The 22,685-nt window shown below is 41.0% G+C and overlaps 1 protein-coding gene across 1 annotated transcript in view; it reads left to right on the plus strand.

Annotated features, from left to right (window-relative positions):
- GDA (guanine deaminase) overlaps window positions 1-20,266 on the plus strand; it is a 72,747-nt gene extending 52,481 nt beyond the window's left edge. The window contains exons 7-14 of the mRNA XM_080820710.1: window positions 16-123; window positions 2,837-2,944; window positions 5,682-5,779; window positions 8,130-8,197; window positions 13,835-13,981; window positions 17,042-17,172; window positions 17,554-17,581; window positions 18,872-20,266. Of these exons, the coding sequence (XP_080676836.1) occupies window positions 16-123; window positions 2,837-2,944; window positions 5,682-5,779; window positions 8,130-8,197; window positions 13,835-13,981; window positions 17,042-17,172; window positions 17,554-17,581; window positions 18,872-18,942 (759 nt within the window). The 3' untranslated portion in view covers window positions 18,943-20,266. The remainder of the gene's footprint in view (window positions 1-15; window positions 124-2,836; window positions 2,945-5,681; window positions 5,780-8,129; window positions 8,198-13,834; window positions 13,982-17,041; window positions 17,173-17,553; window positions 17,582-18,871) is intronic.
- The last annotated feature ends 2,419 nt before the right edge of the window (window positions 20,267-22,685 follow it).

Raw genomic sequence — 22,685 nt, forward strand, 5'->3', positions numbered from 1 at the left:
AAAAATTATTTCCAGTATTCTAGAGTGAAGCCCATAGTGACACCACGTTTTTCCCTTTCCTGCTCCGACACTTTGTTGGGTAAACTGGGAAACATGGCGAAGACTCATAATTTGCATATTCAGGTGGGTATTTTTCTCCTGTTTGTGCCCCTGTCCAGGCCTGCAAGACTTTTTTAGTACCCTAAATTCTGGCAGTCATCTCTAGTTCTTCTGAAATTTCCTAGAGAAATAACATCATAAGATAAGAAGGGCTCTTATAGACATCACCTAAATCCACTTCTTTAATTTCTCAGATAAGAGACTTAAAGTTCCTTTAATAACCCCCCCCACCTCTCTGATCAGACTTAGAGAGACAAGGACATCATCTGTAACAAAGCCAGATCGATAACACACTGGTTACCTGTTCTCTGTGGGATAAATTTAATTCGTTTCTTTCCTACTTCTCTCTTTTATTTGACCCTTTCCTCAGTGTTCTAGTCCTTCATTTTTGGAAGAACCACCTATTATTTGAAAAGCAAAAAGAACCTAATTTCTACCTTACAGAAATACATTTTAAAACCCTTTTGTTCTGAGTTTCTTAATTTAAAAATCAGGAACAAGAAAGTATATCTTACTTTGTCATTAAATGGTTGCGATTTGGGACTGAAACACTTTTTAAAGCTTCCAGCTGGGTTAAAATTGGGAGTTGCAGGCTCCCCTTTTCCCACCCAAGCTTCATGATGGACTGCACTAAAATTTTCCCTCTTAAGAGTTGACTATCTTACAACAAAGGGCACGTTAGGGGAAAGGCAACACATTGATTCTTTATCACGATGGAGGGTATTTTGTTTTGTTTTCTTGATAAGATTTATTTTGTTGGGGCTCATTAACTTTTCTCACCATCCCCTCCCCCTTTTGGGGGTACTGTGACATTTGTTGTGTTTTTTTGGTAAGACTTTATCTATTTCTCAGAGAGAGAACACAAGCAGGGGGAATAGCAGGCAGAGCAGGCAGAGGGAGAGGGAGAAGCAGGCTCCCTGCCAAGCAGGGAACCTGATGCGGGACTCGATCCCAGCACCATAGGACCATGACCTGAGCAGAAGGCAGACGTCTAACCGGCTGAGCCACCCAGACGTCCCAACATTTGTATTTTTTATTCGATCCCACACAGTCATAGGGGAGGAAAAAGTTTTCCCTGACTTACTTAGAGTCCCTGGCTGGGTCTGAACACTAACTTGACAAAGATGATAGGAGAAAAGCATACAAATGTATTTAATAAAAGTTTTACATGATAAGAAGCCTTCATAAGGGAATGAAGACCCAAAGAAAGAGATAGGAGCATTTGTAGGTTAGGTTTGGTGACAAGTGCCCAGTCATGGAGGAATATAGTTGTTTGGATTCTTTGGGGCATCCCTTTGTCTTGGGAGATAAGGCTGCTCCTTTCCTTCAAGGATAGGGTGGTCCCCCCTCACATAACAGCTTTATGATCTGTTTCAGGGAGGAAGGGTGGGGGAAGGTCAGAATGACCTTCAGTTATTTTTCTTCAGCTGAAACTATGCATTGTGCCCTGGTGCCATGTTTGGAGACTGTGTGTCCAGAACTCCGTGAACACAAAACAAAATCGAGTGCTGGGGGTGTAAGCATGTGTGCCTACATTGGCTCAAATTTATCAAAGTGAAAAGAATCATCTGGCTGTCCTTTGTTCTCTTCAGATGCCCGTGCATTTCTTCAGTGGTCTAGATTCCCTCCAGGCGAGCACGGAACTCACCCTCTAGGTGGAACACTCTGTGTTTAGGACATTACTGTTTTTTCTCTGATTTCTTTGGCGCACACTTTACGTCATGGAGAAGAGGAAATGGCATTGCCGTTCTTGGAAGCGGCAACTTGCTCATGAGTTTTTTCCCATTATATGTACTCATTACCAGTTGGTCTGGAAGGATTTTTGTTTCAGGCAAGGGTGTGGGGTGGTTACGCTTAAGTGTCGTGTCTCCAAAGTACTTTCTGCCCTCTGAGGCCTTATGGTGCCCTCAGGAAAGGTTGGTGTGGGAGCCAGGACTCATTTGTTTTGACTGGGCGTGGATGTTTATGGGCTCCTTTTTTGGTGACGGCAGGGTTGTCCAGCTGCTGTTTTCTAAACCATTTTCTGTAAAGAACTCATTCTGGAGGCAGATGAAGGGGACAGAAAGAGGACAGGGCTCTAAAGTCCCAGTCTTTGCTTCTTCCTGAGAGGAAACCTGTTTATGCCTTTTACATATTGGATTTCTGTAAATTTCTATATGGATAACATACTCAAAGCTGAAAGAGTTTAGAAAATTACTCCTTTAAACCAACCCTTATATTTGAGACATGAGAATATAAAGACCCAAAGGAAAGAAGTGACTCACCCTAAGACCCATAACCAGGCTCAGAACTTGGCCTAACATTTAGCTCTCCTTGTTCAAATTCCAGGTTTCTTATGAGTGAACCATGCTATCTGTCCTTTTATGGCCGCGAAACTCTTTTCTTAAATGGCCAAATGGGAAGAGGCAAGTTCCCACAAATAGCTAGGTTCAAGTACTCTCTTCAAGTACTTTTTATTTTTATTCCCACTAGCTATAGAAAGAATGTAACCTGGGTTAAGGTTAGGGCTAGAACATTACATATTCATGTAATTATCATGTTCACATTCATAGTTTCTTTTTCATATAGATGTGGTATTATATATAATACATATAATTGTTTTCAGTAAAACCCACGTAGCATCTTTGTTGTGTTACCTTGCAAGTAGACACCATCCATATCATTTTTGGGGTAGGAAGTATAATTTCTAATGGTACTTCACATTAGAAAATTGAAAATATTACCTCTTTTCTTGTAGAGCCATATAAGTGAAACTGTCAGTGAAGTTGAAGCTGTGAAGAACTTATTTCAAGATTATAAAAACTACACAGATGTGTACGATAGGAACAATCTTCTGACAAACAAGGTACGTTGCATATCATGACATAATCAGTGTCAAGGAGGGGGTCTTTATCTACGTTTTAAAATCTCAGTAAATCTCAGTATTTGGGGGCAGCGGGAAACAAAATGAAATAATAAATAAATCTCAATGGTAATCCTCAGATTTTTCCAATATGTGTGCATTTCCCAAACTAGATTAAAGCCCAGAGGATGCGCATGCGTGGGTGCACAGTTGAAAATCGGCCTACAGTTTCATCCCAGTAAATAACTCTCAAGGCTTCTTTGAGGGTGGGCTTGTCACTTGGTCCAAGGACATTTTTGTTAGTATCCGTTAGAATGTAAATGCGCATTCCCTTGAGTTAGCAGATGCATTTCTAAGGATCCGTTCTGTAAGGAATATGAATAGGAATGTTAACTCATGTGGAAGCTAGGAAGTGTCTATCAGTGGGGGATTGTTTAGTTTACAGAACATCCGTAATTAAAATTTTATCCAGCATTCAGGAGAGTGAAGTATACGGGCTTACAAGGAAGAATGTTTACAGGGTATTGTTTGCTGTGTGGGTATAGATGTGTGGTTACATGCTCACTTAGAAAATAGTATCTGGGGTGCTGGGTGGCTCCGTTGGTCAAGCATCTGACTATTGATTCGGGCTCAGGTCCTGGTCTCAGGGTCCTGGGATCAAGCCCCGCCTCCGGCTCTGTGCTGAGTGTGAAGCCTGCTTGGGATTCTGCCTCCCCTTTTCCCTCTGCTCCTCCCCACTTACGCACTCTTTCCCCCTCTCTCTGTCTCTTAAAAAAAAAATTATCTGGAATACAAACATTGACTATTAAATGTGATCTACAAGAGGGAGAAAACAGGACTAGTTAGTTTTTATTTTTAGACACTGTGGTAATGCTTTAAAAAAATGAGTTTATAATACTTTCATCATTAAATAATTTCACATTAATTAAAATTAATAGAGTGGGGAGATTCTTCGTTACAACAATATACTCATTGGCCTTGGGCCTCGGCCTTCAGTGACTTGTACAAACTGCGAGGAGAGTTGAACCTACTGCAGCAAATAAATTCTTCGGGACTGTGAAGGGAGAGCTGAATATGACTCATTTGAAAGGTTAATACTCTACATAGATCTTTTAAATGCTACACTGTAATTTTCAGCCTTCTCTACATATATTTCCATGTGATTAATAAATCAACCTGCCATTTGCATGTTAATTTTATTTGCACAGAGCGTGGGAAAATTTTATTTGTTTACTTATTTAGTTTTTAAGATTTTATTTATTTATTTGACAGGATCACAAGTAGGCAGAGAGGCAGGCAGAGAGAGAGGGGGAAGCAGCTCCCTGCTGTGCAGAGAGCCTGATGCGGGGCTCCATCCCAGGACCCTGGGATCATGACCTGAGCCGAAGGTAGAAGCTTTAACCCACTGAGCCACCCAGGTGCTCCAGGAAAATTTTATTTTATTAATAATTCTTTGGTCACTGAACTGTGCCTCCCAAAGGAGAAAGCTATTAGAAATAGGTTTTGTGCTGAAGGAAGAAGAATTTTGAAGAGTAAAGCCTTTTTTTTCAATTTTAATTATTTTCATTTGAGTAGAGTTGACACACAATGGTACATGAGTTTCCAGTGTACAACATAGTGACTCAACTTTTCTATGTTATGCTATGCTCATGACAAGTTCGCTACCATCTGTCACCGTACAACCTATCACCATTGACTATTTCCTAGGCTGTGCCTTTTGGTCCCATAACATATTCATTCCATCACCGGAATCCCATGTCTTCCGCTCCCCTTCACCCATTTTGCACATCCCCCCACACCTTCCCTTCTGCATCCGTTTGTTTTCCGTGTTTACAGATCTGATTCTGTTTGCTTGTTAATTTTTCTTTGTTTTAGATTCCACATATAAGTGAAATCATGTGGTATTTGTCTTTCTCTGACTTATTTCACTTAGCCTAATAACTTAGCATAAGGCCCACAAGGTCCATCCATGTTGTTGCAAGTGGCATGATCTCATGTTTTGTTATTGCTGAGTAATACTACACTGTATGTATACCACAAGAAAGACTTAAATCCTATTCAGGAAAACCCACAAATACCATCAGGACTAAACAGAGAAGTGTCATATGTGGGCAGTGCCTGCCTTCTTAGAACAACTTCATCTTCCAAATTAATGCATATAAAATATTATATTTCCTAATTTTTGTGAAAATGTAAATATGGGTGATAAAACAGTTTATTTGGTTGTGTCAACTATATTCCAATTAAAAAAATACCTAAAATATAGATAATTAAAGATTATTTGCTTTTGTGTATCAAGAGCATCGGCGCCTGTATTTCACTAGGAGCAGAAATGAGAACAACTCTTTCCAGGATTACGCCCACAGCTTCCATGTGCTGACAAAGAAAAGCTTACTTCTAGAAAGTTCTGATTAAGATAGGAGCAAACACAGCCCCACCAGCTGCTCACCATGTAGAATTAGGAAATAAAGTAGCATGCCTGAAGGCAACAATGTATCTTTGAGCTGGATGGATATCCCAGCCTGTAGATCACCTGGACCCTTGTTATTTTTTAGGCCTTTTGGGAGGGGTAACTTGTACACAGGGATTTTCAACATACAAGTAATCGTAAGTGCTCTTGGGAAGAGGCTCACAGATAAGTCACAGCTTCAGTCTGCACCTGTGACATCTTGCTGGGAGTCAAGACTAAGGGAAACATTTTTTAAGTGGCAGACTCCACACAGGACGCTCTTCTCTCCAGACAGTGATGGCGCACGGCTGCTACCTTTCAGCAGAAGAGCTACAGGTGTTCAAGGAGCGGGGAGCAGCTATCGCCCATTGCCCCAACTCTAACTTATCGTAAGTAGACAATCCTCGGTCGGTCAATGGTGAGTGTTTGGGTTGCGAATTAGCGGCCTGGATACCTCCGGTTTTCTCAGCCCTGCCTCCAGGGTCCCCCTTTGAGAGTTCTGTTTAATTGGGACAGGAACCAGATAGATGCACCGAGGCCAACCTCTGCCTCAGTGGGGGAGAAAGAGCACTCAGTAGAGGACAGTTTTTGCAGAGTATGCATTTGAAGAACACAGCATCTCTTAAAATTTCTGCGTTTGCACAAAATGGGACAATAGGAAATACAACAGAAAGAGTTCAAAACCTCCAGCATTTCAGGGTTTGCAACTAAGGACCCCAAGAACGCATATGCCGGCCAGGTGTTCCAGGGAGAGAGTACTGACTTCCCATTACTTTGCATGCTCTGAGGTCAGGAGAAGGTGCAATGCTGCCGCGAGCTAGTGTCCGACAGTGTGTACCGTGCTGCCAGATCCAACAGCACACCAGTTCACACAGGAGGGACCGTGTCCTGTTGTAATTCCTTGGAATACAAAGCTTTATTTATAACTCGTTTTCAACCCTTTGAGAGGTCATAGATCTGTGAATCAGATGGAAATGATGGTCTGTATTTTCAGAAAAAAGCTCACGGATAGAGAAACATTACATCTCCTTTCAGGGGATTCATAGATCCCATGATACTGATCTGTGGATGCTAGGTTAAGAACCCATGCTCCAGGATTCGATACAGAAAGGATCTCACTTCCGGTGCTCGTTGATTCAGAATAGAGTTCCTCCCACTTGGAAGCAGGTTGAGATGGATCATTCATGTATTCATTCAGCAAACGTATTTCGCTTCTGCTAGGTTTCAGGTTTTTTGAGGGTTACTTTGTATCCTCTGTTATTTTGAGTTCTTGCAGAAGCGGACCATGAGACAATTCGTGTACAAGTAGTTTATGTGGAGGTGATCCCAGGATTTCCGTGGGTAAGACAGAAAAGGCAAGGGAGTCAGTAAGAGCACGTCATCAAGCAGCTTACCACTGTGGGCTCCTGGAGTTTAATTCTTCCAGAAACTTCAGGGGACCAATGTACAAAACAGACCTCAAAGTCATTCTGCCCTCGGGGTAAGGAAGTGGGGGTAGTTATTCCCACACACCTATCAGTTATTTGTGGAGGGCTGCTGGGTGAAGTGAAGAGGTATGAATTCCCTAAAACTGCTGACCTTCCCGGAACAAGGGCAGAGCAGGCTCTGTGATGGGGAAGGAGCCCCGAGGTAGAGTCGGAGGTGCTGGCAGTTGGAAGTATAGGGAGTTGGCCAGCAAAAAGAGATGTATGTCAGATAGAAGTATAGGAAAGACATAAGAGCCACAGAGCTATGTTTCTGGTGTGTTTTTGAGAGGTTCCAGAGCCTTCTGATTTTCAGACATTAAGTGGTCACACATGACAGGGAATCTGGCCTATGTATGGCTAGTGACCATAATTACAGTCTGGGGGCCAGACAGGGAAAGGATTTAACATTTCCGGGGTTAGTTACACAATATCTAAATTAAAATATGATCCAGTTTTGCAAATTGAGGTTGGAGGTTCAATTTCCTTATGGGTACGTTTCTGTTTAGATGGTCACTGCTATACTTTCTCCAACAACTTTGATTTATTGCACGGGCACTGGGGATTTGACAGTGGTAGTTACGTGCATCTTCAAGGAGACCACTGTGACCTTTGCCTCTTCTCAGACTTCTAAGAAACGCTTTGGTTTTCCTTTGTTTCTATAGAAAGGCAGCACATCTAGTAAGCTCAGGGTCATAATGTCCGGAATTCAGTCTGGAACCTTCTCTCCTAGCTGCTGCGGTCCTCAGCTGCAGCCTGTGAACTGTTAGGTCCTGACTCATCAGCCTGCACCCCCTTTCCCAGTAGTACCCTCCTTCTTTGATTTCGCAAGTCACTACTCATTCAGGGTAACAAAGTATCCCAGACACAGAGGAAAGACAATGTTTTGCAATTTGTACTTTTGAACATAGAAGGATGAGTTTATTAAAAACGAAAACAAAAACAAAAAACACTGAGGACCAGTAGATTTTTGCATGAACAGCAAGATTGAATTCCTTCATTTATTTTTCCTTACAAATGATCCCATTTTCCTTCTGTTTCTTGCTGCTTTATACCCTCCTGAGATTAACCTCAACCCAATAAGCAGAGCTCCTTTATGATTGTTTTTTTACTTCGGGACTCAGATGATCTGATTTGACTAATGTGTTTGTGTCAACATGAGAGCTGTTATGACGGGAAACACAATTTTAGTGAAATCACCATCATTATTGTTGGTGTCCTTTTTTTGTTGGAAGCACATGCGTCTCCTTGTCCTGACTATTTCCTCTTTCTACAGACTCAGCAGCGGCTTTCTCAATGTGCTCGAAGTCTTGAAACATGAAGTGAAAATAGGGCTGGGTACAGGTCAGTAGTTCGCCATTTGGACTTGGGCAAAGTGGTTGACCCTAACTTTATGATGTGACTAATTTCCAGGTAACAGTTTAAAGAATTAGTTTTCTTATCTGGTAGTCCTATCTCGAGCTAATAAAACAGTGGGATGGCAGCAGTAAGAAACTATATGGAAAGGGAGAGGTTTTGATGATGCTAACCTCCTGAGGGCCATCAGGGATTGCTTGACAAAGGGTAAGTCCTTCTAAGGTGTTGTAGCGCTTTATTGTTTTTGGTTTTGTTGTTGTTTAACTCCTTGATTTTTTTCACCTTTCGTTTGGTCCCTCTGGCTAGGTTTTGATGGTTTGGATTCGTATGGTCTTAGTTTTCCGTAACTCTGTCATTACAGATACCATCTCAAAAGAAAATTATTTGACCTTGCCATAGGGAGCAGAGATTCGGTCTATGCCAGCATTGAGAATTTGGAGATATATTAAGAACTTGCTTTGCTTTTGATCAGTGTTTAACAAAATGAGATTCCAACTCCCACAGGCAGTCTGTTGTTTGCTGGGATGAAGGACATCCTAGGTGGCTGATGAATTAGTGGTGCCTTTTTTTTTTCTCACAATACATTTTAATTGTTTTTCCTGACTGTGTGCAGTGCTGCTCACTTTGAAAGTATGAGACAGGCCCAAATGCGTAGGCATATCCCCTGTGAACATTTTATTTCTGTGTATGAATAACTAAAAAAAATTTTTTTAAATGGGTATGGGGCACAAGGATTTATTTTCATTCTTGATGCATTTACCTTCCTGATACTTAAGAGCATTGGGATGTTTGCATAATGGTGAAGATGGTTGTCATCATTTCCTGCAATAACTCACACGTCAGTTTATTTTATACCAGCAATGTCGGGAAGATATACAATAAAATGAAGTGACTTATTAATATTTTTTTAAAGATTTTATTTCTTTATTTGACAGAGGGAGAGATCATAAGTAGGCAGAGAGGCAGGCAGAGAGAGAGGGGGAAGCAGGCTCCCTCTTGAGCAGAGAGCCCGATGCGGGACTCAATCCCAGGACCCTGGGATCATGACCTGAGCTGAAGGCAGAGGCTTTAACCCCCTGAGCCACCCAGGCGCCCTGACTTATTAATATTTTTAAGGAGGTGTGCTAGATTAGATGTTCACTCCAATTTTATGTAAGTCAAAAGAATTATGATTTTTAAAAAATTCTCATGTAAGACGCCAATCATTGAGACCATGGTAATACTTGGATATAGTCACAGGTGTTAAGGTAGTTATTTTATCATCAGAGAAAAGCTTTAATGAATAAGAAAAAACATGGCCAAGAACTTTTGTTACACACTAGTCTATTAATGAGAAATCTTGTAGATAGCCAAAAATCAGGTAGGTATTTCTTTCCAGTTTTCTAGGATTTTGTCTCCCTGACTTAAGTTCATGACATGACTTCCAGTTCCTGACTTTGGGTTGTATAGTGGTGGGTAAAATGTTTAGGTAAAGTTTTGTCACTTATTAGCTGTAAGACTTTGAGCAAATTTCCTTAATTTTCTAAGACTTCATTTCTCTAATTTCTGTAACAATAACAATAGTTATAACTATGTCTATCTTATAAGCTTATTTTGAGGCTTAATGAGAAAAAAGTGCATACAAAATGGTTATTAGCACATACTTGACACATTGCACTAGTCAATCAAGATTGGTTTAAAGGGAAGGAGCAATGTTGGTGTATTGACCAAAGATTTGATTAAATATGACATATTCACTTATGAACTGGGAGAATGCTGCTGCATTTTACATGGTTTCTATTGCAATAGTCCCACTGCATTCCACTCTTTTGGAAACATGACCTTTAAATATCAACCTGCCTGTCTCCTGTAGGCTTCAGAAGATCATTTAACCCTATACTATGGGCCGGGAGTAGGTCCAAAAGTGGTTTGTTCACCCTGTCTACAACAAGAAGAGGCAGATCTGGACTTTCTCAATTATTAGATAGGAGAAACTCACATGAAGCTTAACAAAAGTATTGCAAAATCAGAGAAAGTCATATCAAAAAGAATGAGGTGTGCCTGGGTGGATCCAACTCTTGATTTCAGTTCAGGTCATGATCTCAGGCTCCTGGCATCGAGGCCCACATCAGGCTCCACACTGGGTATGGAAGCTGCTTAAGATTCTCTGTCTCCCTCTTCCGCTGCCCTCCCCCCGACTCGTGCGCACGTGCGCATGCTGTCTCTGAAAAATAAAAACAAAAAAACCAATGAGAAGATGATCTTATCTCTGAAACTGACCTACCTCAGGATTTAGAAGAAAAATCTCAGGAAATTGCCATCATCCTTGGAGTACAAGAAGACATGGTACTATGAAAAGACCACAAGTTGTGATGGAAAAAGAAATGTTTTAAATGAAAGAAGAAAACTGGGGGGAAAATAAGAGTGAGGAGCAGTAGACAATCCTACATGACTGGAGGGAGGGTAAATTTTACAACTTTAAGGGCCTATTCAGCCGGAGCAGCCCCACCCCGGTTGAACAGCCATTTTGTTGTTTATGCAGTAAAACTTAAATTGACCCTGCCCCCGCAGAAGAACTTACTTAAAAGCAAGTCTGGGAAACCAGTCCCAGGTAACAAAGCCCAAATACAAGGGTGGGTCAGGTCAGGTGGAGATAACGCCCCGAATGCAGGAATGCAGGGATGAGTCGGGTCAGGTGGAGACATCCGATCAATAGAGCGCGCATACTGTCTCCCTAGCTACCAAGGAGTGTGGGCCCTGCCTTTTGGGCACCTTTTGGGCACCAATTCTGACCAAGGTGATAGGCTAGTTCAAATAGCTACTATGGGGTGAACTGTAATTCAGTTGGCCACCCGTGTGGGACCTAGCATGACTGTGCAGCTTTCTCTGTGTGTTACAATCTCATTGGCCACCTGAGTGTGGCCCGGCCCAACCGCATGGCCTTTGCTCTATAAAAGTTAGTCTGGGAGGCAGGGAGGGGTCGCCTCTTTGCAAGAGACGTCCCTGGCTGGTCAGTTTGATTCTCGATGCTTGGCGCGAAATAAAGCTTTGCTTGACTTTCGCTTTGTATCAGTCTCGCTCCTTTGACCATGGACCCAACAACCACCACTTTGGAAAACTGTTTGGCTATTTCCTATAAAGTTAAATATACATCGACAAATGACCCAGTAATTCCATTTTGGGGTATTTACCCTAGAGAAATGAGCACATATGTTTGCAGAAAGAGTCGTACACGAATGTATATACCAGCTGTATTTGTAATAGCCCCAAGCAGGAAACAATCCAAAATCCCATGGCCTGGGGAATGGATAAGCAAACTGTGGTGTATTCTTAGAGTGGAATGCTGCTCAGCATTCAAGAAAGTAGAAACCACTGATCTATGTGAAACAAAGGTAAATCCACAAATATTTTGTTAAGTGGAAAAAGCCAGGCACAAAAGAGCACATGCTGTATGTTTCCATATGCATGAAACCTAGGGACCAGTGGAGCTAACATTATGTTGATAGAAATCAGAAAGTGGTTGCAAGGATTGGGGATGGGGGCAGGGAGTGCAAATGACTGGAAAGGACTGAGAGAGAGCTTGCTGGAGTGATGGAAATGTTTAACATCTTGTCTTTCTGAAAGGTAGTTAAATGGCTAGTATAATTGTTAGCATTCGTCGAACTAGACACCTGAGTTCTATGCATTTTATGTTGTCTTAATTATAATTATAACAAACAGTGTAGGAAGCTATGAGTAGAACTATTGCAGAAAATTAAATCAATGATGTGGAAAACAACATCGATCAAAGATCAAAGGGGGTGTTTGAGAATGATCCACATGGAGCAGAGAAAGAATAACAACAACACGGGGGGTTTTCCTGACCCGGGACCCAGAGCAAATTGAACAGAAGTTGTGAAGGATAAATCTTTTCCAGGCTTAAGATAGAACTATGTATCATATTCAAAGAACTTACCCTGTTCCACGCTAAATCGTAACTGATTGGTAAGATACTGGAATTACAAAGAAAAAGGAAAAAAAAATCTGAAAACGGTAAGGCAGAGAAAAAAGTCAGTTATCAATAAAACAATTAAAAACCAGTTTGGTTTCGGGTGTTTTTGCTGGCATGAAAAATAGCAAGATCAAGAAAGAGTTTAGAGCCAAATCATTGTTACCCAAGGATATTATATTGGACGAGATCCTCCTTTATTTGCAAAGGCAACAAAATTCTCCAATATACAAAGTCTTGGAAAATATGCTCCCCATGAACTCTTGGAAAAAATTACTTGAAAATGTACAGCATTCAGTGAGTTATGAGACAAAACAATGGGCCAAGGTCTAGGGAAATGAAGGGACAACAGCATATCAGGGAGGTCAGTTAAACTAGAAATAAGACATAAAAAGTTGTAAAAGAGTTTAAAAAATGAAAGCAAAAATCAAAAATGTATCTTGAGAGCATATATACAGTATTAAAGTAATACCTTAAAAAAGTGAGCAGGAAAAAAAAAAAGTTAGCTGGCTGTGAGCCTTAAACTGCTCTCAATAAAGTCAATAAACAACAACAACAAATATAAACACAATTCCCTCTAAAAGCTCTCCCTGAAAAATTATCATAAAGAAGTAGCTTTTAATTCCCAAAGTTCTCATCTGTATTAGAATAGAGCTAGGATGAGGTTTGTTTGTTTTTTTTAAAGATTTTATTTATTTATTTGACAGACAGAGATCACAAGTAGGCAGAGAAGCAGGCAGAGGAGGAAGCAGGTTCCCTGCTGAGCAGAGAACCTGATGCGGGACTCCATCCCAGGACCCTGGGATCATGACCTGAGCCGAAGGCAGAGGCTTTAAAGCCTAGGCACCCCTAGGATGAGTTTCTAAGGGCATAGAACTGTGAGCTTGTTTTAAGTCTCATGTTATTCAAATTATCTTCATAACTATTCAGGCATATTTCTGTGAGAGTGCAGGGACTATCCAGATAGAGTTTCTTCTCTTAGCTTTATTAGCCATTTGGGCATTGCACTGGGTTGAACTGTCACTCCTTGTCCCCAAAGATGTCTACTGAACAAAATGTGACCTTATTTGGAATAAAGTTCTTTGCAGTTACAATTAAGGTAGAAATTTAAAGATGAAGTCTTTCTGAATTAGGGTAGGCCCTAGATGCAATGACTAATATCTTATAAGAGAAAATGAATGACACATAAAGACAGAGAAGAAGGCCATTTGAAGGCAGGAGCAGATGTTGTACTGGTATCATATTGCGGTAAGCCAAGGAACCGTTGCAGGAGCCTCCAGAAACTGAAAGCAGCAAGGAAGGAGTCCTCCCTAGAAGCTCTGTAGGGATCACAGCCTTGCCAGCACTTGCATTTAACACTTCTGTCCTCCAAAACTGTGAAATAATAGATTTCTACTATTTTAAGCTGCCACATCAGTAGTAATTTTTTGTAGGGACCCTAGGAAATGAATACATTTGATATGCATTTGATACTAATTGCAGGTTTTGAATTCTTTCAACTGTTAGTCTGTGTCTGTTCTGTGTCTAGATAAGATCTTTTCTTGGAAGTATATTCCAGACAGAGTATCAGTCACTAAAACCCCCAAACCAATGTCATACACCTAATATTCCATTTATCGAATGAGGTTACTCTTGTGGCTTTATTTCATCTACCGTAGATGTGGCTGGTGGTTATTCAGCCTCCATGCTGGATGCGATCAGAAGAGCAGTGATGGTTTCCAATATCCTTCTAATTAATAAGATCAACGAGAAAAGCCTTACCCTCAAAGAGGTCTTCAGACTAGCTACGCTTGGAGGCAGCCAAGGTAATGACCATTTTGTCTCTTTCTTGAGCAGCATATAACTGCGCCAGTCTGTGTCCTTGGAAACGGTATGAAGGCTCACGAGAGTGGCATCAGCAGGCACCCCATATTCATACCCCAATGTTGCGTCTCATGTACCATACTCCAAATTTAGTGGGTAATGTTCAGACATGTGGTGGAGGTATCCTTTCTTCAGCAAATCCCCTGTCTTTGGCAGAGGACATGTTCAACACACGATTATATTAATGCTTTGACGGATATTTGCCATGGTCGCATGTGGGTGAGTTTTTGAAAATCATCAGCTTTTTCCCACTGAGCCGAGTAACATGTTCTCTATTGGCCTGAGGGATGAGAGTAATGATATTCATAATAATAGTAAAATAATAGCCCAGACTTCACTCTTACCAGGTAAGAGGCACTGTGCGTCATGCTGTGTTGTGACTTCAACCTCACGACCGCTGCTAATTTCCTCCGACCAGCGAGGCACCTGAGCCAGGCGTACACGGTTGTCAAGCTACAGAGTGCCCTGATTTGAATCCAGAAAATCTGGTGCCAGAGTGCAGGTTCCTACCTTTCCTCTGGAAATCCCAACTTCAACTCTGCATTTTGTTGATATATTTAAGGACACTAATTACCCAAAACTCTTTAAAAGGAAAAAGATGTAAAAGTGTAATTGATTGATATATAAAGACTGTTTATCAGCTTTTTCCAGTTCTCACCTGTAACCCTATTTTTAGGAAAAAAAGAAATTGGTAATTGTATCGCTTTTAGTCACTTCCATATTTTAGTGTGATCTGGATGGAGCATGGTGAACGCAGCATGAAACTCAGGTAGCTATTGGGAAATGAAAACATCGAAACAGGGACAGTGTAGATATAGAGAGAGATTTATGAAAGATACCCAGGGTCTTAGAAAATGGAGGATGATAGAAGCTGAGAGTGTCCTGGGAAGAGAAACCTTCTGGCTCTTTGGATATTCTGGGCTATGATGAATGCCATAAAGAACATTTCAGGGAAAACAAGCAGAGGTCATGCTCTTTGCATTTTCTTAAGTCTTATGATTTTGTTTTCTAAAGTTCCAAGTTTTAAATCATCCATTTTTTAGAATTCCCCATCCCTGTTGGTATTGTTGGCCCACCGTCTGATTTTCATGGTGCCAGTGGACTGTACTTAAGTGCCTTCTGTATTCTAGGCTCTCTGCGAGGTGCTTCATCCGGATCCTGTACGAGATCAAGCTGGCATGGGGTGCTTACCAAATCATGTCTATCTTGTTGTGTAGCTTTTAGATCTATTTTCTGGGCCCCGCGCTTACTGTGATGGAATTTCTTCTCCTAAGTGCGTGTCTCTGTGAGACTCTGAGTGACATGAGATGACTGGATCACTGTTTAAATGGCGGCACCTCCCCAGCTTGTCACAGCCTTTCCCTTCACTCTCAAGACCAAGATGTGCATAAATCCCCTTCACAGGCACATGTGCTCCAAAGGCAGCGAGACTGCGTTTCCTGAAATGCGTCTGAACGGCTTACCAGCCCTCCCGGGCCTCTCTGTAATAATCTGAATTTAGACCAATTTACAAATTTGTTAAAGCAGTTGTGCCTTTTTTTGGTTAGCACATGCCTGACCTTCAGGTCTGAACTATCTACTCAGTTTATATATATACGTACCATCAAAACTCTGGCAAATGAAGCTGGTCATCTGACCTATTAAACACACAATAATTTTATGTTGAATACAGTCATTAAAACTTCTATTTTGTTAAGCTTCTTTATCAAAGGCAGAAAGATTGTAATTGGCAAAGGAGGAGAGAATTTCCAATGATTTTTCTACTACATTCGGTCCTTCCCACACAGTTAGTAGGAGTCACCTAACTGCCTTTAACATTTTCTAATTACTTTTGCACCCCTGTCTGCCTATAAGAGTTCTTTAGCTATAAAATCTTGTTCTTTTCTGAGAATAAAAGAGTTACCCTTTAAATCTTTTAAGAACAAGAAGGGTTTCTTAATCAGTGCTTAGGGAACTGCCAAAAAGTCTGCTGGATATCCATACAGAGAAAGAGAATGTACCAGATTGTGTCTAATGGAGGTACCTGATCCAATATTTTCACATCGGACTCTATCTTGATGGGACAGAATTCAACCAACACGTGCAAAAATTCAAATAAACAGTGGTGCCCTCCAGCTGGCCTTTGTCTGTGCGCGCTCCCTTTGGGTAGCTCAGTGTGCACTCAGATTACAGGCTTTAAGGAGCTTTAGATTTAATATCTTTATTGACTCGGAAAGCCAACTACTCCCATCTTCTGAAACTAAATCATAAAAATGACAGATGTTCCTCCTTGACATCCGATATTCATGGAACGTGAATTCTCGTTACGAGATGGATCAAGTCAATAGATAGTACTGACCTATTTTAGAAAACCATTCTTCCCTGGCAACCAGAAAGTCCTTGAGGTTACCAAGAAATTGGTCTGCTTTCCAAAGCATTGGCACTCTTGAGTTAGGAGGACATACTTACTTTCAGAAGTCAATTTTCTCCATTCAGAGGATTTAAACGAAGGAACTTAGGATGGACAGGCCTGCACTGACGAAGATGCAAAAGGATGCTTATTTTATTTATTTGAGGTTCACTTCACTGCCATGAAAATAGATCCCGTCAGCTGTTTCACAGAACAAAAAGGGCAAGAGTTGGAGTGTGGGGGGAGAATAGGAAGGGAAAAGAAGACATTATGTCAATCGCCATGTTTCTTAGAGGGATGAATGGAAATCATAGGCCAGCTGGACTGTGAAGGGCGCTAATAGAGCTGAAACAGACAGACACATCTGAATTAGAGATCGTGGTGATGAGGGGACCTGTTTTTATTCTCAGATTTTGCTTTCCACATGCTTCTTCTGCTTCCTGTGTGTCAATGTTTTAGGATTTCTTAGAATGAGAGCTTCTCTGCTTCCCATTAAGATAGTTTTTTTCTAGTGATAGTCTGCAAGGACAGACTCTGTCCTTGCAAATGGGGACATTTTCACCATCTGATGGCTCCAAATACTGACTGTTTACTAATTTATTCCACTCTGTAGCCCTGGGGCTGGATAAAGAGATTGGAAACTTTGAAGTGGGCAAGGAATTCGATGCCCTCCTGATCAACCCCAAAGCATCTGACTCTCCCATTGACTTATTTTCTGGGGATCTGGCTGGTGATACATCTGAAGTAAGTAAAACAAATTTCGTCAAAAGGCATCTTTTTCATGAAGTAGTCACCATATCTTCCCTGGAGGAAAAAAAAAAAATAGAAATGGAAACATTTTAAGGGAATACAGGGGAATCTTAAAAGGGAAAGTAGATCCTTTTCAATTTGTCAATGTATTATTAAGAATAATGGTACTGACAAAAACTTGTATTTTGAATATATTTGTATATTTGAATCTATTTGACTATAATAAGTCCATTTCTTTTTCATTAACGGAAGTAGATTTTGCCTCTGAGAAATAAATTTGTATGTCTGCGCTTTACCAACCCCTGTTGACTGTGAATTTACTCTTCTAAATGCACAGAATATTTTTTCTTATTATTACTTCATTTTGCATTTTAGGCTGTAATCCAGAAGTTCCTCTATCTAGGTAGGTGGATATATGTCTCTGTGCTAAATAAAATCTTTCCTGGTCTTTCTTGGGTATGGCTCCCTGCATGTTTGGCCCCATAGGTTAAACTCTATGCGTGACCATTTCATTTATTATTTTAACACTCCTCAGCATCAAAGCCCATTTCAGGGCATTATCTGAAATGCCTGTGTTCCTCTGGAAGATAAATCCAAAGCTGAGGAATGGCAGGTGCAGGGAAGAGGCCGTCGGGTCCCTTGCTCCCCGTTCACTCTGAACACCCGCCCCAGTCCTCCCTACCATGTTCTATTTATGATAAGTTTGTGGTGGAGTCTCACCACCCATGTTTGGTGTGTGTGTGTTTTGTTTTGTTTCGTTTTAAAGTGTACTCACATTTGATTCCGTTCACTGAGAGAAATAAATAGTACGGAAGATTCTACTTTGCCTCCCGCTTGGTCTGGGGAGCTCTGAGTCCTGGGTGAACTTGAGGTGAGATGCAGGTGCCGTTTCTAGAGCTCCGTTCCTGGACGCCCTCCAGCTCCCCATGCTGAGGATGATTCTGGCCTGTAAAGATAAGCATTTCCTTTACCGCCAGGGCTGGAAATGCAAACCACTCCAGCTGACAGGGCTGCCCGCGGAAAGTGAACTCAACTTTCTGTCATTTCTGCCTTCGGTGCAGAATTCAGACCCTAATCCTCCAGTTCGATGGAGCCCCTTGTCTTGGTCATGTCCCCTTGTCCAGATTATGAACAGTCCGAGAGGAAAAAAATGTAGCTTTTGTATTTTCCCTCTTAGAAGTGGTATTTGTTTTTAAATCCCTCCCTGTGGCAATTAAAATACTTACTGACATAGGAGTGCCTGGGTGGCTCAGTCCGCTGGCCACGGGACTCTTGGTTCCAGCTCAGGTCATGATCTCTGCTTGGTCATGGCATTGAGCCCCAAGTCGGGCTCCACACTCAGTGGGGCATCTGCTTCTCTCCCTTCTCTGCCCTTCTTCTCCCCCAACACTCACATACTCTCTCTCTGTCTCAAATCAATAAATCTTTTTAAAAAATACCTTTTGACATAAAAACACTCTATGAGGGACGCCTGGGTGGCTCAGTGGGTTAAGCCTCTGCCTTCGGCTCGGGTCATGATCTCAGGGTCCTGGGATTGAGCCCCGCATCAGGCCCTCTGCTCAGCGGGAAGCCTTCTTCCTCCTCCCTCTCTCTCTGCCTGCCTCTCTGCCTACTTGTGATCTCTGTCAAATAAATAAATAAAATCTTTAAAAAAAAAAACACTTTATGAATGATTCCTTCATTTTTCTTTCAGGAGATGACCGAAATATTGAGGAGGTTTATGTGGGCGGAAAACAGGTCGTCCCCTTTTCAAGCTCGGTGTAAGACCCTCGGCCTCTACGAATTCTCCTGGGATCACGTGGTTCTGCATCTCCCTGGTGCCCAGGCTGAGTTAGAAAGTCCAAAAATAGTATCTTGTTCTTGGGATGACTCTATCTTTCTGTGTCTAGTTACAGTACTCACTTGACAAATCGTTTGAAGGAGGTCGTGCTAATTCCCAGCCCTCCGGTTGGGAGGATTCAAAATCTCTCCCTTTTGAGCTGTTTGGATTTACTTTAAGCTCAAATATAAGGGAATGTTATTCATGGTGGGGTTCTTATTGTGAGATTTAAGTCAAATTGATTTCATATTTGGAAATGTGGAGAGAAAAGGTATTCCTGTAAGGCTAGATATGTTGAGCTAATAAATGTGAAAAATCAGAAAATGGAAAATGAACTAGTAAATATATTTTTATGAGGGAGAAAAAGTTAGACTATGAACATGCATTGGAAAATCACTTCAGATTATGATTGAAAATTATGTACTGAGCATATTAATTTCAGAGGAAATTAATTAATTTCAGAGGAGAACTTGTTGAATTTTAAAATGTGTTTCTAGATTGACCTTGTGTTCTGAAGTTTGCACTTAATGGAATTTGCATTTCAGAGACGTGTTATTGTTGTACTTTGCCTTCTTTGGGGATGAAATGTCAGAAATTGAATGCTACATGCTTTCTTCATATAGTTCTGTGCTGCAGAGTATTTGACAGAGGTTGGGTGTTAAAGATTTAAAGTCTCTTAGGAATATTATTCATATAACTACAGGGTACAAATAGTGGTATTTTTGTGTACTTTAAAATCACCTTAATGTATAAATGTGTGATGCTATTATTGCTTCAGCGTTATTTGAAAAGAAACAAATTCCATACTCCACTGTAGTGTAGACTGGAGTCTTCATAAACTGGGTCACGTGCTGGGCAGTAAGGAGCTACCAATACTAAAAGGGTTTCACAGCAATGATGGGGTCTCCCTAAGAGGTATGCCGTGGTTGCTGAAATTTCATCCTCAGATCTCAATCTGGTAGAACTTTAAAATGAAAGACAAACTCAGTTAAATACATTATTAAAAATCTTTAAACCCTGCTTACTGAAAGCACTGGATTTTTCCATTTTATCCTGTTGTCTTTTTAATTCCTAATGATTTTGGGGACATTCGAATTTTAGGATAATGAAAGTACATGCCCCATTTAAGGTTTATAGTAATAGGACTAACCTGCACTAGACATCTAGGAACATTACACAAAACAAAGAGTATTTTTATGCTTTCCAGTACAGTGTGCTTTTTCATAACCTACAATTAAAATCAAATTTTTTAAATAAACTCTGAAGAAGTACTGATGTGAAGGTCATTTAAATACTACAGTTTTCTCATTTAATTTCAAATACTATGAACCAATGTGGAAAAGGAATAGATTTTCTTACTGTATCTTCACACTCCCACCTAGGACTTAAGTGTGACTCCTTATAATTTACCTTAGAGTAGAGAATAGAAGAGAATATAGCTAACTCTGTACTTACAGACCTAAGAACAAAATTCCCCCTCTTGTACTATAAATTTGATCCTCGATTAGTTGTGCTAAATCAGCAGTCATTTGCCCACGTTGTGTTTTCTGTTTTTCCCGGTGGAAACACTTTTAGATTTGATTGCGTACACACAACATCTAATGATGGAACACAATTTTGGTCTTATTTTCATTTTTTAAAGAATTTCTCTTTTAAAGAATTTCTCTTTCTTGAATACAGTTGACATACAATTTGACATAGGAGCAGTTTGTGTTGTGGGATATTAAGTGACTCCATAAATTCAGCTTCCAGGGGCCAAAGGAACATGGTTCCCTGGTGTCTAACCCACAGGAATGGGCTTAAGAATTTGGATTAGATGTGTAAGATCCTCTCATAGGCAGCAGCTACATTCCCAGCCTTTGCAAGATCCTACACTTGTACCTTCTTAAGGAGGTACGTGTTGATGTCCAGCACCAGCTTTCACCTCCAAGAAGGATTCTGTATATAAACAGGTGTGACCTCAGCAGCAAGAAGAGTGGCCATCTACAACCAGTCTGTCAAACATTCCATTTAGCCCTGGGAGTATGTTAAGACCTATCTTTTCTGGTAAAAATAGGATATGTTGAAATGTTTACGTGTAGTTCGCTCTCCCTGCATCTCTTAGAACTTCTGTGTTTTCATGGGTCCCGGCGCAGTGGTCCTGAATGCGGCGTAGGCTTTGTGCAATATGGCAGGCATTGGCCGTACATGTGGTCAGAGCCTCTACACCTAGAAATGTTAGCTTGGCCTCATGTGGCTTGACTTTCTGAATTGTGGAGAGGCGTTTTTTCAAGCCAACCCTATTTGTCACTTTATGTTCGAATATTTTGCTCTCTGACAGGAAAGAAAGAATGAAGGCTTCTTATCAGCCCCCCACCTCGCCCTGTACAGGTTGCCTCGGGTTTTATGGCATTTGTTAATGGAATACACTGTAACAGGTAAAAACAGAGTTAATAGTGCTGGCAGTCCTACATCTACAAGATATTTTCTACAACAGAACACAAAAGCGGGCTGATGGGCTAAGGTGAATTGAATTTCTAAAAGGGAATGAAACATGGGATTAGGACTGAGAGGTTGTCCTGGTAATCGTAACCTGAGACTAAGAATCTGCTCCCTTCTTTGGTTCTTTCTCTGATTTCATTGTCGAAGGTTCTAGAATCCAAGAGAATATCTTGGACCCAGCTACCTTCATGCCAGGAGGAAGTCTTTCTAAGTTACTATTGTGAGCACTGAACCCCATGGAATCTTTTTTTCACTTCCCTGAGAATTCTGCATAGCAAAGGGAGGAAAGTGGTTGCAAACTTTCCTGTTATGCTTAGCTGCTCTTGAGCCCTGGAGTGTCCCTGTTGGCAACTACAGCTGGGATGTCACAGAGGTAACATGGTGGATGTGAGATCCAGCAATGTATTCTGAATCTTCATTCCCTTCCAGACTCTTCTATTTTTAATCTTTTCACCTCAGAACTAGACATATGGAAAGCTTTCAAGGCAAGCTGGAAGGCATATTGTATCAGTTCTACCTTGTGCGTACACGGAAGATACCCAGACCTGGGTGCTTTTGTACCCTAGTGGACATCTTTTCTTTGTTGTCCATTTTTTAAGGTTGTTGATGCTGCTGGACACATTCGCATGTCTAAAAGGAGCGTTCTGAGTTTTTAAAAGGTAGACTAAGAAATGTGTCACGGCAATGTCTTGAAATAATTCTCAAATTAAATTTGATTTAATTTGATTTGATTTAATTTGGTTGTTATGAATTTTTAAGTGTTGTTTTTTTTTTTTTTTTTTTTGGTGAGTCTTAGAAGAGATATTTGCAACCTCAGATCTACCTAGCCCCTTTCGGTATGATTTTGGGCCCTGACCCTTTTCAGTGTCTGTAAAGGAAAGTGTGTGAAGAAGTACACAGATGAACAGACACTACTGGAAAGCCCTAGCATTGAACCCCATGCATATTTTCACACCCAGCCTCTCCCTTTCCCGCCCACAGTCCCAAAGGTGAGAGATTGAGAGCTGAGGGGTTAGTCAGTAAATCTAGTCCAAATTTACTGAAATGCAAAACTTGAGAGACCAGTGATGGAACTCGCTTTCAGCGTCCACGGGGAACAGACGTCATGGGGCACTGAGTTGCCTGTTTATTTCCTGTTCAGGAGCCTGTCAGAAAGCATTCTCTATCAAAAACCACCTTACATTATATGTCAAACTCCGGACTGCTG

This window comes from Martes martes (genome assembly GCF_963455335.1).
Source record: "Martes martes genome assembly, chromosome: 12".
NCBI lineage: Eukaryota > Metazoa > Chordata > Mammalia > Carnivora > Mustelidae > Martes > Martes martes.